The 18330-nt window shown below is 42.8% G+C and overlaps 1 protein-coding gene and 1 long non-coding RNA gene across 5 annotated transcripts; one reads left to right on the top strand and one right to left on the bottom strand.

Moving 5' to 3' along the window:
• Positions 1–561: 561 nt before the first annotated feature.
• On the bottom strand, positions 562–6442 carry LOC148648048 (uncharacterized). Its single transcript, XR_015926798.1, has 3 exons — positions 6172–6442; positions 2033–2127; positions 562–1174 (listed from the first exon to the last, which is right to left on the bottom strand). It is a non-coding gene; the product is annotated as an uncharacterized LOC148648048 (long non-coding RNA).
• Positions 6443–6556: 114 nt separating this feature from the next.
• On the top strand, positions 6557–17428 carry LOC148648047 (fibronectin type III domain-containing protein 11-like). 4 transcript variants are annotated; one of them, XM_088608103.1, is made up of 3 exons: positions 6561–6658; positions 15125–15330; positions 16406–17428. In XM_088608103.1, exon 3 carries the CDS (start codon positions 16430–16432, stop codon positions 17375–17377), a length of 948 nt encoding a protein of 315 aa, XP_088464229.1. In that variant the 5' UTR covers positions 6561–6658; positions 15125–15330; positions 16406–16429; the 3' UTR covers positions 17378–17428. The 4 variants fall into 4 exon arrangements, with proteins under 4 accessions (XP_088464226.1, XP_088464228.1, XP_088464229.1 ...); XM_088608104.1 differs by having other exon boundaries at positions 16403–17428; XM_088608100.1 differs by lacking the exon at positions 15125–15330 and having other exon boundaries at positions 6557–6658.
• Positions 17429–18330: the final 902 nt, after the last annotated feature.

Here is an 18330-nt window from a genome sequence, read left to right as displayed (position 1 = left end):
AAGATTTGTGTTTAAAAATAAGATAAAGACTTGACCAACTGGGTTAAAAAATAACTGGAATTTAGTATTTTGACTGATTTTTATATATACTGCAGTAATACATAGCACAGCGTGTGTTGTATGGATTGCACAACTGCAGTGGGGATGCTGCAGTGTTTGTAATATTTTTGTCAGCATTTCAAAATCGTAACTACGGTGTCCCATCTGTTTACAGTATAATGATACTAGCCCTGTATTCTTCTTTGGTTTGGAAAATTTTACAAAAAGACAACAAAAAGAATAGGTCAAAATGTTTGTACTGAAATTCTCTGGGTTCCCTCCTTATTGAATAACCACAGATGTTTTTAAAAAGGCCTTATTCCTCTCTGAAGGAATTTTAGATTCTGTATTTATCGGTGGCTTTATCTAAAGTAGTGGTGAGGTTTACTGCAAACATACCTCTCAAATCACAAATACTCTCAGATGCTTTTCTTTAAAATACTGTGAACAATAACAAGCCGAAATTGATATACTACTCAAATGTTTTTATATATAGTAATAAAGAAGTAACCATGGCAACAGTGTGTTAGGCAGGTATGCGGATAAACTTGGTGAAGCCCTTCATCATGGTTCAATTTAACCGTTTAGTTGACTGCTTTCAGATGCATGACTGAAACTATTTGCTGTTAACACAGTCTTGTCAATGCTCCACAAACAATCCTGTGCTCTGGAATTATAAACAGCGCTTGAAATATACAAGCAGTGCATATTATTTTTGTCATGACACAATAATCAATTACAGGAACATAACTGCAGGGTACGCTTGGTCTTAGCCAAAAGGTCGAGAAGCGATTACCTACAGGGTAAATACTTAAGCGCAAACCACACACTAATAGAAAGCCAAGGGGAAGTGAATTAACACAGGTAATATCAGGAGAAGCTTCTTTACGCAAAGGGTTGTGGAAGTCCAGAACGAACAACCCAGCCATCTTACTGAAGATATTCTGGCTTCCTTAAAGAAGCAGGTGGCTGAGACCTTAGGCACAGTTACCCACCAGCAACCAGATGAGCTAGACAGGCTACAAACTAGAAAGAGCTCTGCTGATCTGACATACAGTACCTGTACATATCCCACACTGCACAGCTTTCTTCTTGCCATCTCTGTCATGCACAAAGAAAGTTATCTGGGCTGTGCCTCGGTGAAAGAAAGATAGCAGGCATGGAATAACATGTCACTCTGATAAAAGCAAGTAAAATCTGCAAATGTGTCCTCCGTAAATCATAAGAACACTTACAGTACACTTGAATAGGTAAAAGAAGCTCAACTTGACTTTTAATGTCCCTAAAAGATTCATATGAAACTTGCTGAAGAACTCCAAAAGACACTTCTAAGCGTGTGAAAATATTCCCTTAATAAACCCACTGTACATATTTTTGTTAAAAAAACGCAACAAATGCATCTTAGAACCAACAGCACTTGAACTGAACTGAAATGTAGCTTGCAGTTCAGAAACCTCCAGCAATAGTTTGTCAGTTTACGGACTTTCAGTATAACTATACACCACAGAGTACAACTCACGTCTGCGTTAATACTTACTTCAGAGACACCACGACAATGTCAGTATTAGCAACTAGGGGCCTTCACACCACAGAGACACTGGAACTCAATCCGAAGAATAACTGAAGTGCGCTTCAACGATCTTGTTGCGATTACGGTCTTTAGACACCCTAATCGGTGACTTTGTCAGTAAGCGCTTTCCAAACGGGGGGAAAAAGCATGTCTGTGGCCATTTTATTAAATTATTGATCGGGGAATATCTGAATAGTTTACAGCTCTCAGCACCCCGACAAGTAAAATCCACACCACCTCGCTCAATTTTACAACGAATTACGATTCCAGCGTGCCTGCGTGGGTATCACTTTCACAGTTCGACCTGCAGTCGAGATGACTCAGGGAAGCAAGGTGATTGAAGGCCCATATGCTTGAATCTGTGGCACTCTTAATGTGTTAAGAAAGCCTCGTCAGTATTTATGGCGCAGTATGAAGTCTTACTGGAGTTGCAGGGTCGATGTCAAACTCAGGCGCAGATTTCCTTCTTGGTCTCAAGCTTCGGATGCAGCACGATTGTCGGTTTTCTCCGGCGGGTCCTGTGCAAACGAACGCATTCATACAGCATCACCTCCTGCTGGTGTGCATTCGGACAATACGTACCTGTTCTTTAAGTTACAATTAAAAAGCAATTAAACACCAGTCTAATTAAATTATTTATTTTAAACAGCTGCTTCCATTTTAAATTTATAGTTTAAGACAACGAACCCAAGCGAACCCAAATAAAATATCTAACGTTCGCTGGGGGCTTTTAAGGCTGGGCAGATTCGGGCTCCTCGAAAACTAGTAATAGCAACTGGTGTGCGCAATGAACGTGTTTGATTACAAACCCCGGTACAGCTTTTCCAGCTAAATTAAGCGACCAACCACATGTAGTCCGAACATCCTTCATATGAACAAGCGTTAATGCGTTTTATTTGTAATAATTTAAAAGAGAAAGTCTAATATAAATGTTTGTTCATGATGTAAAATAGGTGTTATGAACAAACAAAAGAGGTAGCTCTCGAGTCTCAGTTTGATAGATCTTGCGTTACAGGAGCTCCGTCTAGTGGCAGAATTAAAGCACTGCAGGTGCTTTGAAACAGAGAAGTGGGAAAATCGAATGTGCATTTTTACAGCGCTTCTCATTCCGAAGGATCTGATCCCCAGAGATCTCACCTCCGAAAGACGAGACCTTTTGCACCTTAATGAATTCGATCATCATACAAAGGCATTGGCATTGAATTTCTGTTGGAGGCAGAAGAGCGCCACCTACTGGCTCACCACCTCACTTAAAGCAGCAGCTCTCTCTGGAGGTCTGTCCCTCTCAGCCCTGGCCTATCATCTGAGATCTCAAGAGAAGGCAATATCTCTGCCAACATAACTCAGCCTCTGTGGGCGTTCCAGTGGTCCATCTGTTACTGTATAAAGCATGGCTAAATACATAATTCTCAACATCAACTCAGTACTCCTTGCACACTGACTTTCCTGCTCTTCGTTACTTAACCCTATTAACGCCTGACATATTTTCAGAACTCTATTTCTATTTCTCTGCCTTCATAAACCCTTTTTCTTTTTCATTCAGAGCAGCTCACGCCGGTTAAGCATTAGTTGAATGGGCTCTTTCGTTCCGTATCGGACCAATTCTGTGTTGCCGCACTGTGGTTTCAGTGCTTTGCTGCTGCTGTTTTTTTTAAATTGAAAACAGTTCAAGCAGCTTCAGTCAGTTCTGTTTTGCTAGAGTGTCTGCTTCATCATCTTGGCTTTTGGTGTCTGGAAATGTGCCTCTGTCTCAGTGCTGGTATTTTAATAATAATAGTAATTGCTGACACATACTTTTCCTGACCCTCCACTCAGGACACTTTACAGGTAATGTGGATCCTCTCCACCACCACCAGTGTGCAGCCCCACCTGGATGATGCGACAGCAGCCAGAGTGCGCCAGAACGCTCCCCACACATCAGCTATTAGTGGGGAGGAGAGCAGAGTGATGACTCCAATTCAGAGATGGGGATTATTAGGAGGCCATGAATGATAAAGGTCAGGGTGAAATTTAGCCAGGACACCAGGGTTACACCCTTACCCTTTTCAAGAAGTTCCCTGGGATTTTCAATCACCACAGAGAGTCAGGACCTCGGTTTTACATCTCATCCGAAGGACGGCACCTTTTTACAGTATAGTGTCCCCATCTCAATAGCGGGGCATTATTTCTGTTTTTTTCCAGCAGAGCTACTCCAAATCTATTTGATTCCAGACGAGCTATCTAGTATTAAAATGGACCTTACATTCAGCAAGTAGCCTGCTTGATTAGACCCCTGACATTGTTGGGGTCTAAAAAAGTTAAACTTTTTTTAACTTTACATATTTGGAGTAACCTGACAACACTCGGTTGTTTCTGAATGGAAAACAAGTTTTAAAGTTCTGTTTACAGAACTTACCATCTCATTTAAAAGCTACAGGGAAGGTTAGTATCTGCTGGAGTCGTGCAAACCAGAATGGGTCTTTTTCTACATCTTATATGATTTTACAGCAATGACCGAGACATTTCTGAACCTGTACATTTTAGATGCTTAAAGATTGGGGCTGAGGAACAAGGCGAGGGGATTAATAATTAATAATAATTCCTTACACTTATATAGCACTTTTCTGGACTCTCCACTCAAAGCACTTTACAGGTAATGGAGATCCCCTCCTCCACCACCACCAGTGTGCAGCCCCACCTGGATGAGGTGACGGCAGCCATAGTGCTCCAGTACACTCGCCACACACCAGCTCTCAGTAGGGAGGAGAGCAGAGTGATGAAGCCAGTTCAGAGATGGGGATTATTAGGAGGCCATGATTGGTAAGGACTAATGGGAAATTTGGCCAGAACACTGGGGTTACACCCCTACTCTTTTCAAGAAATGCCCTGGGATTGTTAATGACCACAGACGGACAGGACCTCGGTTTTTCGTCTCATCCGAAGGACAGCACCTTTTTAGAGTATAGTGTCCCTCTATCACTATACTGGGGCATTAGGACACACACTGACCGAAGGGGTTAGCGCCCCCTGCTGGCCCCACTAACACCTCTGCCAGCAGCGACCTTAGTTTTTCTCCCATCTTGTAGGACGGACTAGATCAGTGACTTCCCAAGAGCTGTTTGCAGAGCTGTTTGCCCTGAGAGTACCTCCTTCAATGTCTGGTGAGCTGTTTCCCATGGCCTCTGCAATACTCCAGAAAACCAGCACAGAGCGTCAGCGCGTGTGTCACGACATCAGAAAGGTGACAATTAACCCCACTGGTGGGTGGGCCTGTTTAGCCTAATTGATCCAAGTATCTCATCCAGCTGTTTTCAAGTCTCTTCTAAGATTAAGTGATAAAGCGTATGACAGCAATGCTAACACCCCTGTACCACCATACTGTACCACCCTGATCGCCTACTAACAGCTGTTTAATCAAAAATAGCAGTAAATTTAATCAGAAACAAGCAAGTTAAGGTTGTCACTGATTACTGCACGTGTGAACGCAAAGACTGTGAGAAACAAACTACAGGCAAACAGATCGATTTCTGCTTCTGTTTCCTTCAAGAATAATAATAATAATAATAATAATGATAATAATAATAAACTTTTTTTATATAACGCCTTTGAAGGTGGCTTCTCAAAGCGCTTTACAGGATGACAACAACAATAAATAAAAAGAATACACAAGATAAAACACAATTACAACAATACAACAATTACAATAGAGGAGACCGTGGATGGTGGTACTAAGAAGAGCAGAGGGGTGAAGAATGGAACCAGTTCAGTAAAGGCTTTTCTGAAGAAGAGGGTTTTGAGTCTGGATTTGAAGGAGTTTAGAGAAGGTGACTCTCTGATATCCTTGGGGAGAGAGTTCCAGAGCTTGGGGGCATAACAGGAGAAGGCCCTGTCACCCATACAACGTAGACGGGCTTGGGGGACAGTAAGGAGAGCAGAAAACACAAGATAACTCTGGGTTGAAGCAGGTTTTGTTCTCATTCGTTCATTTTCATTCAGCAACCTGTAACCTGTATACCCTCCTGTAACTCTCAACTGGCAGCCCCACTGAAGCTCAGCAGTGTGAGCCTGGTCAGTACCTGGATGAGAGGCCTCCTGGGAAAGCTAAGGCTGCTGCTGGAAGAGGTGTTAGTGGGGCCAGTAGGGGGTGCTCACCATGCAGTCCATGTGGGTCCTGATGCCCCACTATAGTGATGGGGATGCTGCACTGTAAAAAGGTGTTGTCTTCAGATGAGATGTAAAACCGAGGTTCTGACTCTCTGTGGTCATTAAAAATCCCAGCACGTTTCTCGAAAAGAGTAGGGGTGTTACCCAGGTGTGCTGGACAACATTTCTCATTGGCTTTTAACAACCATGGCTTCCTAATAATCCCCCTCTCTGAAATGGCTTCATTACTCTGTTCTCCTCCCCACTGAGAGCTGGTGTGTGGTGAGAGTACTGCTGTCACATCATCCAGGTGGGGGCTGCACAGTGTTGATGGTGGAGGGGAGACCCCATTACCTGTAAAGCTCTTTGAGTGGAGTGTCCAGAAAAGCGCTATATGAGTGTAAGGAATTATTATTATATTCGAAAAAGTAGGTTCTCACCTGTTCCAGTTCCTGCCACGAGGTGGCGACAACACTCATTCAGTCTTGCAGCTGAGGTCTCTGCGGGCCAATTGCTGTAGTTTAATGTCTGATTTTATTGGTATGTTGGTTCTATTTCCAACATTACTGAAAGGGGGGGGGGACAGCTATTGTTTGTATTTATTTACTAGATGATAACGCATTTCATGTAATTAAATACATTTGGCGACACTTTGATCATCATCATTATCATCGTTGTTATAATTATTGTTGCTACTACAGTAAATAGAAATGTAGCGTTTGGGCGCCCCGCACATCATCGTGTTTGATGGTTTTCTGTAGTGGCAGAATGACCTCACAATGCTGTCGTGCTCGGTAATGGTAACTATAGTGATACAGGCCTAATCAAAACACTTAAAAAAATCCCTTTAATGTGTAAACAGTGAGGAAAATTTGGTAGCCCATGGATTATAATAATTTCTAAGTACAGGTGATGCTCACAACGAAGGTAGGAGAAACAGATGCAAACACAATTCAAAAGTTTGCCTTCGCATGAAAGTGACAGACGAGTTATGTCCTCATACATATACAACTGTATTAGACCGTGTTATATTATATCCCCAAAAAGATATGTTCTCTGTTTGGGCGACTAGAAAATGGGATATTTACAGTAGGCATCCGATAGTGGTCAGCTGTCCCAGGTTCACTCCAGATGTTTATTGGGATTTAACGACGTTCGCTCAAGAATAGTGTTTACAGAGAGCTCATATCCAGCTTGTTAAACACGGGTCTGACTTATTTAATGTGTAAAAGGTGGAATTATTTAAGTCTCAAAACGGTTCTGCCCCTTCACCGAATGTGAACAGGTGCTAATGCATATTCGCACCCAAGGTGCGATATGTGTGCGCTCTTCATACAGTCTGTAAACCCGGAACGTGTTCGCGGTTGTGCGTGTTCGTAAGAGTGCAATCATCCTCACTCAGCTTGTCCTGATCAGAACCAAGAAGCTGCATGTCGAGTCGTGGGAGAATGTTGCAATAAACTGCTGTACCGTGGCGGTTAGCTTCTGCCGAATTTCTCCAGAAACGGAAGTGAACGCCCTTCCTCTGGCTCGCGGTGCGCGAAGATTCATTAGTGTTAAACAACTTACCTTTTACACGCATCCTGTGCAAATGTGAAAATATACAGCTAATACCTGTTTTTTTAACTTAAAACCACAAAAGATAAACTACACGCAGTAACACAGAAGTGCTGTAGTACTGACACTTTTGCAGACGTCAATAAATTACGAGCTGAAGTCAAAATATATTTATTCAATGCGGTTATTTTTTATGGCTGCTGTTTTTGCGTAGCTCTCGTTTATTTTGTATGCCCTGCGAGGCCAACCAAACAGAATGGGGAAAAAAAAGTTTTGTAAATAGGGACTAGTGTTCCTCAAAGTAGCTCGGAGATCCACCGGCAAGCTGCAACGTTACTGGGGAGAAAAGCAGTAGGTACAGATGAACACGCCCTAGTCTTTTATAGCTATATCCTAGTAACTAATCCCCTTAAGGGAGGGTATGTAGTACTGGTCTATTTTATTTTCACCGGAGCTGAGCTGTTCACAGCCCAGAGCCAGTGATGTACGACTTAAATGGGTCTGTTTCACACCTTGTCTATTTTTATAACGGCCGGTAATATAAAGTGGTCTGTTCACAACTGCTGAATCAGAACCAGTGCACGACACCCCTGCCAATGTCTCACTTTGTGCAGCATAATTTTTTTTCTTATCCTGTGAGAAATCCCAGTACAAAACAGAATGCAGATGTAATATTAGCCCTCTGTAGTCACTGCTAATGAAGTCTTACACCACTGCGTGTGTGGGTTTATTCAATTTAGTGTTTTAATGATGATAAGAGCAGGTGGAGACTGAATCATGTTTTAATGTTGGTCTTTTCTGTACAGTATCTCTCCATGCATGTATTGCTTTAGAGGTAGTTCTATTCTGTGCGGTACTGTCACAGATGTTCTGATTTCTCCACTAACCACAAAAACATTTTGCAATGCCTGTGGCATGCTGTTGTGAGCCATACTAAAAACAGCTATTTTCATTCTCTATATGATTCCCATTTTGCTGCCTCTTAGTTGTCCCTACCGTTAGGTCTTCCTGTACGGTGGCCCTGAGGTGCCAAGTGAAACAGAGGATAGTGTTTCTAGGAAGGGGGTCTTTCATAGATGAGAGGTGTATGTATACCATAATATACAATACTGTGTGAAGTGTCATGCACAGTTTCTAGGAGACACCATTCTCACACACAATTAAGAGACACCAGTTATCCTAGGCAGCATGTCTGTGGGAGGAAACTGGAGAATCTGTGGGAAGCTCACATGAGCAGGGAGAGAACATGCAAAGTCCATTCAGAATGTGCCCCAGGCTGAAATCGAACCCATCGTCAAAGAGCTGCAAGGTATGGGGGCATTTCTGACCAGCAGCGTAGCATGGCCAAAACACTTGAGTGTGCACTCAGGACATCACCTAAAATGTTCCATTTGCCTTCCCAGAACAGCCAACACAACAGCAGAATTACTGCCCAGAAGGACTGGTGTTGGGGTTGCAGAATGGCATTAACATCCTTCAGCAGATAATGGAAACTGATTAGGGAAGGGCAAATGATTCTCCTTGCCTCTGAGGAGTCAAGTCCCAGTGATCTGTGGTTGGCTATCATGGATTGGGAGACTCTCCTGGGCTGTGATGAGCCAGCATACACGTGGGCCAAGACCTTACTCTGTCTCACCCCCAGATGTGTCTCTCCCACTGTGCATCAGACGAATATGGTTCCCCTTGCTTACACTGATGCTCACTCAATAGCTCAGGCAGGTTCCCCACAGCCAGGTCTTCTAACCCTGGACACAGGCTCTGCCACCATCAGCTGGGGTCTGGCCTCTGAACATCACAGTTTCAGGTCCAGGGCTGTGAAACCCTTACAGTGCTCATGTGCCCTCTACCCAACACCAGTATGCATGCAAGCGGACCTTCTTATCGGCGTTGTGCATGGCTTAGGACAAAAACCAGATTGTATGTTACTGTACATCTCCAGAATCCTCTACTTCTTACAGTCCCACCTTGATTTGGTATAGGAGCTCATACCTGGTTTAGTTAAAGGCCCTTCCTCGTTGCAGACGATGCATTCTTTTTCAGAGAATCAAAGGTGTGAAGGCAAACCATTGTTTTTCACACCTTCACATAACCCATCATTTAAACTGAATAAGAATTGTTTGCTAAATTGAAGATGATGCTTAATTTTCCTACACACCATTAAAATAAGGCTAGAATATCATTATATAAAATAATAGTAACAGTATATTGAATAGTCAGTATTGTGTTTATTTTATTTTACTGCAATGAATGCACCACCTTTATCCCCTATTTATCTGTCTTCTTTCCGTGTTGGAAAAGAAGCTTCGGATGGGGTCTTCTCACCAGGAATGCACCTGAAGCTCTCCCAGTTCCAGACATTACTGTACTCCCGATACCTCACCACCTCATGTCTTACCACACTTTCACAAGGAGCATGTCCCCCGCTTGAATACGTGACTGCTACCGGTCTCTCCTTCCATCCGCCTCCAGTCCATCGATGGCCCCACCTCTCTCCTGCCTTCGTTAAGTGGCAGACGATCCCCCTTTCTCTGCGCATTGGAGCCACGCAACTGGAAATCATCCAGTTTCTCCTCCTCCAATCTCCGTCAGTTCCACTCACCCCTAGTTGCAATTACACAATCCCCACATTTCCTGGAACCCTAATGAACTCACAGCCTGGGGGTCTCAGTGTTTTTTGGGTTTCTCCTACCGTTGCTTCATCAGGAATTCCAGCTCTGTCGCCGCCCCTATCACTGCCCTTACTTGTAAAGGTCCCAGTCTGGGAGCAGATGGATCTCTGAGGCAGACCGCTTCAAATGTCTCTTCGCCACAGCCCCTCTTCTCCGGCACCCTGACCCCTCTCTACCCTTTGCCCATGGGGTGGGTGCTTTTCTTTCCCAGCACCAAGGGGACAAGGGTACCCTCCACCCCAGTGCCTTTTTCTCAAGGAGACCTTCACCAGCAGAGATTAAGTTAAGAGGTTATCTTGGGGACAGGGAGCTTCTCGCCATTAAGCTCACCCTTGAGGAGAGGAGGCACTGGCTGGCGGCAGCTCAACATCCATTTACTGTTCCACAGCAAGCCAGGTGCGCCCGGGTGAAATCAGTGGATGGCCTTTCTGTGCCTTGTCATGCCCTTCGCTTTCCACGTAGCGTTGCAACAGTATAGTGTCCCCGTCACTATACTGGGGCATTAGGACCCACACAGACCACAGGGTGAGCGCCCCCTGCTGGCCTCACTAACACCTCTTCCAGCATCAACCTTAGTTTTTCCCCGGAGCTCTCCCATCCAGGTACTGGCCAGGCTCACTCCTTCTTAGCTGCAGTGGGCTACCAGTTGTGAGCTGCAGGGTGATATGGCTGCTGGCAGTAATATCTTAGTTAATTAGTTAATAAATTAGTAATCTATGTAATAATAGTGTATAGTAATTAACAGCAAAACTCTTGTGACCGTGGTGCAGAGTTACTGTAAGTGAAATTAGACCTGTGTCAGTTCACAGTACACTGTTAAATATTCTTTCATAAACAAACTAGTGGCTTTCTGAGCTGTTTTGAAAATTATTCGCGCAAAGTGTGTCTCTCCCTTTCTTGTGTTACTTTAGTCAATGCTGGGTAAATGGGGAGATTAACAAAGATCTGTGTCAGGATCTTACTGTACACCCATCGCAATGTTTACATTTTTTAGAGACACAGACCAGTGCATGAGTCTGAGCTTGTTACATTCAGAATGATGTTAGGGGTGGAATTTGCACAGCTTTTCAGAGTCATTTTGTTAACATTTAAGAGAGTAATTACATGCCAGTGTATTCTACATGGATAAACTTTTATTGCAATGAATGCGGTTCTCAACTGTTGCCAGCATTTTTATTCCTTCACTAAAAGAACCATGATATCAATTAATGTTTCCATTTAAAATGGAGCACATTAAAATACACAGTAAGAATACAATTTAAAGACGTCCAGCTTCTCTGGAACACAGTGAACAGCTACTTTGAAAGCTTGTAGCAGGCAAAAAGATCCTTAAAGTCATATACATGATATAATATTTTTAATTTGTAATTAATACTTAGGTTTGTGAAACACTTTGTCCTATTTGGTAGGGATCAGTGGATTTTATTAATGGAAGTTCTGGAGTTTCATGAAGGTCCCACAGAAATGTCCATAATTATTCGAATGCCTAAAATGTTCCCAAAAGAGGTTTGCCCCGAATTGAACATTTATCTCTGTGGGTAAAGAACCTGGCTCAGAAACTGCTCTATACTCATGTGTTTCCTAGTGAGGATCTAATCAAACATACAGTATCTGGGTGTCCTCTGACTTTGAGAACTTCAAAGTGTAGGAAATCCAGATGTCGCTAATTTCCTCGTGGTTTACTGTAACAGTACTGCAACCTTTTCACCCTTCATTTTCTCATTATTGCTCTAAAAATAATGCAAACAGTAAATCTTTTGCACTGAAGCCCATTTGAGTCATAACTGGTGCACTGAACCCAACCTGAACAACTCCTGGCTGCACAGTGATTACAAAGAGAATTAAAATTGCCACCTTTGGCTTTTGACCAGAATAATGTCTCCTTTTTGGGTTTTATAGATAATAATGCCACAGTTCATATTGCTCCATAAATCCATTTTGATTAAGCTTGTTAGCTTGACTGGGCAGATGTTTCCCTTTGTGTGTTTCTCAGTAATCCTGTATTGAAAGATGAAGGAGATACTGTAGATCACTCTCCCCTTTCTGGTTTTTAAAGCTTTTAAATATTTGGGAAGGTATAGCAGATACAGTGCCTTGCGAAAGTATTCGGCCCCCTTGAACTTTTCAACCTTTTGCCACATTTCAGGCTTCAAACATAAAGATATAAATTTTTTATTTTATGTGAAGAATCACCAACAAGTGGGACACAATTGTGAAGTGGAACGAAATCTATTGGATTTTTGAAACTTTTTTAACTAATAAAAAAATGAAAAGTGGGGCGTGCAAAATTATTCGGCCCCCTTGCGTTAATACTTTGTAGAGCCACCTTTTGCTGCGATTACAGCTGCAAGTCGCTTGGGGTATGTCTCTATCAGTTTTGCACATTGAGAGACTGAAATTCTTGCCCATTCTTCCTTGCAAAACAGCTCGAGCTCAGTGAGGTTGGATGGAGAGCGTTTGTGAACAGCAGTTTTCAGCTCTTTCCACAGATTCTCGATTGGATTCAGGTCTGGACTTTGACTTGGCCATTCAAACACCTGGATACGTTTATTTGTGAACCATTCCTTTGTAGATTTTGCTGTATGTTTGGGATCATTGTCTTGTTGGAAGATAAATCTCCGTCCCAGTTTCAGGTCTTTTGCAGACTCCAACAGGTTTTCATCCAGAATGGTCCTGTATTTGGCTGCATCCATCTTCCCCTCAATTTTAACCATCTTCCCTGTCCCTGCTGAAGAAAAGCAGGCCCAAACCATGATGCTGCCACCACCATGTTTGACAGTGGGGATGGTGTGTTGAGGGTGATGAGCTGTGTTGCTTTTACGCCAAACATATCGTTTTGCATTGTGGCCAAAAAGTTCGATTTTGGTTTCATCTGACCAGAGCACCTTCTTCCACATGTTTGGGGTGTCTCCCAGGTGGCTTGTGGCAAACTTTAGACGAGACTTTTTATGGATATCTTGCCACTCTTCCATAAAGGCCAGATTTGTGCAGTGTAAGACTGATTGTTGTCCTATGGACAGACTCTCCCACCTCAGCTGTAGTTCTCTGCAGTTCATCCAGAGTGATCATGGGCCTCTTGGCTGCATCTCTGATCAGTCTTCTCCTTGTCTGAGCTGAAAGTTTAGAGGGACGGCCAGGTCTTGGTCGATTTGCAGTGGTCTGATACTCCTTCCATTTCAAGATGATCGCTTGCACAGTGCTCCTTGGGATGTTTGAAGCTTGGGAAATCTTTTTGTATCCAAATCCGGCTTTAAACTTCTCCACAACAGTATTACGGACCTGCCTGGTGTGTTCCTTGGTCTTCATGATGCTCTCTGCGCTTTCAACAGAACCTTGAGACTATCACAGAGCAGGTGCATTTATACAGAGACTTGATTACACACAGGTGGATTCTATTTATCACCATCAGTCATTTAGGACAACATTGGATCATTCAGAGATCCTCGCTGAACTTCTGGAGTGAGTTTGCTGCACTGAAAGTAAAGGGGCCGAATAATTTTGCACGCCCCACTTTTCATTTTTTTATTAGTTAAAAAAGTTTCAAAAATCCAATAGATTTCGTTCCACTTCACAATTGTGTCCCACTTGTTGGTGATTCTTCACATAAAATAAAAAATTTATATCTTTATGTTTGAAGCCTGAAATGTGGCAAAAGGTTGAAAAGTTCAAGGGGGCCGAATACTTTCGCAAGGCACTGTATGTGTGTTCATAGGTGTGCGTGGGCAGGCATAAAGAGTAATCCATTTCGGTCACATAAGGAATTTTTGAAATTAGCAAGAAGTTGTGGAGAAATAAAAAAAAACACATTACTATGTAATTATTACTATGCAAAGTAATGCATTATCACTTTAAAGCAATTTCCCCCAACATCTTATTCTCATTTTAAAAATGAATCCTTTACTAAAGTAAATGTAGTGTATTACACATTAAAATAACTTTCCCCAGTACTGTCTGTAGGATTGTGGGCATCTGTTAGGTTGAAATAATTATCATGTTGCTGCTGGCTGTTCCATTATTAGATGTGTTGTAGTAATGCAAACAAATTTCATGGGAATTGGGTAAATTCCTTTAAATTCAGATATAAAGATCCAACATGGTCAAACAGCCCTGGGTGTCTGTGTTCAAGGTACACAACATTTAATCTACTGTTGAATATGACATATGGTAGTGAGCAGTAAATCTGTTGCGCAGTATAGAAGGCCCCAAACAATAGAGACCTTACTAATTGCTAACCACCAATTTGTTTTGAAAGATTAGTATGTTTTATGTAGTATATAAATGCAGACAAGAATTCACCACCTTTTTTTAAATTCCTGAGGAAATCACAAGTAAAAGTAAAAAAAAAACAGTTCTTTTAGAAAATGAATCAGGTGTCTCTGAATATTAAAAAAAGATGTGTTTAACCAAACCGGACAACCAAATATTTAACATTTCTAGAAGCTTCGACTTTCACTTTCACAAGTACTCCTGCAAGACTTCAAATAACTTTTTTAGACCTATTCCTGATCAAGATAGACCACAATACAGTATGTGTTTGTAGTTGTTATTGAATCAGTAATAATGAACAGCAGTATTGAGAGACTAATATCTATCTTTACCTGCCACAGATTTTAGAATAATACGTTTTTTTTCTGCAATCCTTAGTACTCTATGGCATGCTTCCACTTTACTGAACATCTGTGATGAGTTCAGTTTTCTAACTGGGCTGTGTTTGCAGTCTGTGTACTCGGGTCTGTCAGCTGTGTGTTCATTCTGTGTATGTTACTCAGTAACAAGAGTTCATGAATAATGAAACTGTATGTTTTAACAAAAAGATTTCCTTTTATGTACAGCATTTTTGTCCCTGTTTGGTTGGAAGCTGTGTCAGTGAAGGAGTGAAAAGACTTAGTACTTGTTGGTCTTATCAATTTTGTTCATAATTTAGGGGTAACTTCAAACATCCTGTCTGATCAAGGCTGTAGCTGGATTGAAAACAGCACACATATTTCAGTAATATGTAGTGCAGTGATACTATCTTTAGAAATCTTTCTTTCTAATTTGTTTGTTAGTGTTTATACTTGCAGTATTGAACAAGCTTAGGTTCAGTAACAAATCTTTCTTTCCCTTGAAATCCCTAACTTGCCTTTTAATTCTGAAACCTCTTTGTTCCCTTGTTGTCCTCTAACAGCAATAGAAAAACTTCAGTGATTCGAGTCTTTCTACCAAAAAAACTAAAAGCCTGCCCTTGCCGCACCCTTACTGTATGTACCTTGAGAGAAAAACTAATCCCACAGCTGAGTCTCATCACACAGGAATCCAGCTAATCAGTACTTTCTTTTGCTACCTGAAAATGTTTGGCATCTGGAACAAGTCAGAGGAAACTACAGGGGTATAGTAAGTAGTGACATCTCACATCTCTTGGCCCAAAATCAATATATATATATATCAGCCCTGATTTCTTCACAGGCGAGGGTTTAGTAAGAGAGGCAGGAAACCGGAACTGCTGATAGTTGTATTGCCTTTTTCCGGTACACAGGCGTGTTATAGTCACTCAGAGGGGATAGGAGGGGTAGGAGGCAAGAGAGGGGAGAAAGAGTAACGGCTGCTGCTGCTCAGCTTGGGGGTTTGGCACGGGAGAGAGAATATGGGGCCCCATATTTAAGGAGCCAAGGAGAGAGGAAATGAGTCTGCAAAATAAAAGGGAAAAAGACCAGTGTTCAGAGGCTCCCAGACAGATCACTTCCAAGGGCGGACCACTACAATTCCCTCTATAACGGTTCCCCACACTCTGTCACAGGAACCTACTGTGTACAAACCGGTGAACTGTGGCTCTCCGCAACCATCACAGGGCCACTCCTGTTCTAGAGAGTCACATCTCTCAATATTGCACACCTGCTCGGTGGCCGACAACTGGAAAACCCCAGATAATTAATCTTGTGTCCTTAGTCTTTATCTGAGGCACATTGAAGAGCCCTTAATAAAGATTAAAAGGTTCGAATTTGGCATATTTAACGCGGAGTGGTAGAAACAAAAGGTTTCGAATTCAAGACTGTACAGTACTTTATACAAGCAGCACACAGCAAATATTGGAAGTAAGGAGGATCTGAAGGTACAGGTATAGTCCGATGAGGTAGCTGCCAATGAGACACTGGGATTTGGTTAGAGATGGACTTATGTTCATGTTTGTAGGTATCGGCTCCCACTACAAGGTGCAAGGGAGGAAGATGAGGAGGGTGGACTAATGTGGAGCACAGCTAAGTGGAAGGTGAGGTGAGTGAGAAGGACGAGAAAGGGTATAGAGAGGCAACGGATTGGAAAGGAGGGCCTAGTATTTTAACTGAGTCATTTAGAGCTGGAATTCAGTGAGAGCTGTGGTTCCCCAGATCCAGAAATGAGACTCACCAATAGGAACCGTGTTTGAGAATCTGACAGTAAAAGCCCTCTGTTACCACGTACTTCTCTTTAGCAGGTATGAAATAAAAGCTTCCAGACGATGGCGCTAAACCCTGAGCTAACTGAAGCTCGTCTGGCGAGGAGACCTTGCCCGAGGGAGAACTTGCAGGCTACAGATGCCTGGAGGAGATACACAGAACAGAAGAACAGCATCCTGGGATTCATCTCTTCCCAGCTGAACAACGAGGCCCTGAGAAAGTACAAGCTGAGGATGAACGTTCTGAAGAAGTGCTCATACTACCTGGAGGTCCTGCGCAAGGATTTCCCCCATGGGGACCACAGCTACGTAACGAGCTCTACTATTTTCCACCTGATCGATCCCTGGAGGTTCCAGAGGATGAAGAGGATAGGCACCAGCCAGGTGAAAATCCAGCTCTGCCTGCTTGACGAGTTTTATGAGCAGATGAGGAGCGGGAAGGAGGAGCTCGAAGGCATCATGAAGACGTACGACCTGAGTGCCTTCCTGTCGGAGAGCGGCGTTCTCCAACACAAGCTCTCCCAGATCTCCAGAGCCCTCTTCAACTTCAACTCGGTGATTATCCCAGGCAGGCTGCACATGAAACACAGGCTGATCTCGGACATGGGAAATGGCAAAAACCCTCAGGTCGGTCTGGCTGTGACCGTCAAAATGCCAGTTGTCTTCGACAAAGAGCAGTCGGTGGCCTTCCAGGACTCCATTAGGCTGAAGTGGGGTGTCGCGGGCCAGGCCGAGCACAACCCCACAGAGAAATTTGAAATCCGCTACAAGCTCCTCAAGCCTGAAACCAAGGAGGAGGGCAACCAATATGGCACCCTCACCGTGGACACCTGCTGCACAGAGATCAACAGGCTCCTGCCTGATAAAACCTACGAGTGTGCGGTGAAGAGGGCAGAGTATTACTGTTTGATTTATGGCTCCTGGAACGACACCATCCTCCTGAAAACTCAGGCCAGGCCCACGAGCAGCAGAGCCTACGGTCAGAAAAGGAGAAGATTTTACCACTTGTAGGAGACTCTTGGATATACACCATGAAACGAATAAATCTCCTTTTACTTATAACTATAAGATGGTGATGTATGGTCATTGTAAAATAATATTTCTATACTCTCTTTCAACATCACACCCCAGCAGACAGTGTTGTCACTGTAATGTTCCTGTGTGGTGCTGCCTACATACACAAACTAGCCTCTAAGCCAGTAAGCAGCATGGAGTAGTGTTAGGGGGCTCTGGAATTATAACAAGAAGGATGTAGGGTGGAATATCAGATGGATCACTGCTGTTGTGACCTTGAACAAAGTACTTTTCCTCCAGTAAAAATGCTTTGTGGTATAAATGGACACTTTTCAGTTTGTGCTTGTAAATACAAATTTGATCTGACCTTACGTGCCTGGTAATATAAAGGTTTATTATTGTAACTTTTGCCCAGGAGTTTTTCTTTGTGGTATTTGTGCTCACGGATAAAAGGAGAGTGGCTAACAACACAGACTTGGACAGGAACTGAGAAAGCTCTTGTTCCTCTATTTTCTTCGTATAATAAGTAGAAAGTACTTCAAACAACACAACCTAAAGAGACCAGGGATTGATCATGGATGGGTAGCTTGTTCCATACTGCAACTCTTTACCCAAAGAGGGTTTCCTTTCTTCTCTTTTCAGCATGGAATAAACCTGTACTTGTTCCTTTAGAACAAGCTGTAGTCCAGCCATTTTGTAAAAATATACCCCCTGGATTAATTTTCTGTCTTCTGTATAATGAGGTTCCAGAAACTGTAAAAGGTTTTACCTGTCTACTGATGTCTTACTCACCAGTCCTCAAGTAAGTATGCCAGATACACTGCTTTAAAGATGTAGAGGTAAAAAGGACTCTCAGGACACACTAATATGGAACACCCATCCTTCCATTTTCTAAGCACTTCTTCCAATACAGGGTCACAGTGGAGCCAGAGGCTATCCTGGCAAGCTAC

This window comes from Lepisosteus platostomus, chromosome 15 (genome assembly GCF_059453375.1).
Source record: "Lepisosteus platostomus isolate fLepPlt1 chromosome 15, fLepPlt1.hap1, whole genome shotgun sequence".
In the NCBI taxonomy this organism is placed as follows: domain Eukaryota; kingdom Metazoa; phylum Chordata; class Actinopteri; order Semionotiformes; family Lepisosteidae; genus Lepisosteus; species Lepisosteus platostomus.
This window is presented reverse-complemented; position numbering and strand designations above follow the sequence as displayed.

What these genes read in the sequence shown, in the direction of transcription:
- LOC148648047 (XM_088608100.1), top strand. Translation starts at nt 16,430, where the DNA reads ATGGCGCTAAACCCTGAGCTAACTGAAGCTCGTCTGGCGAGGAGACCT.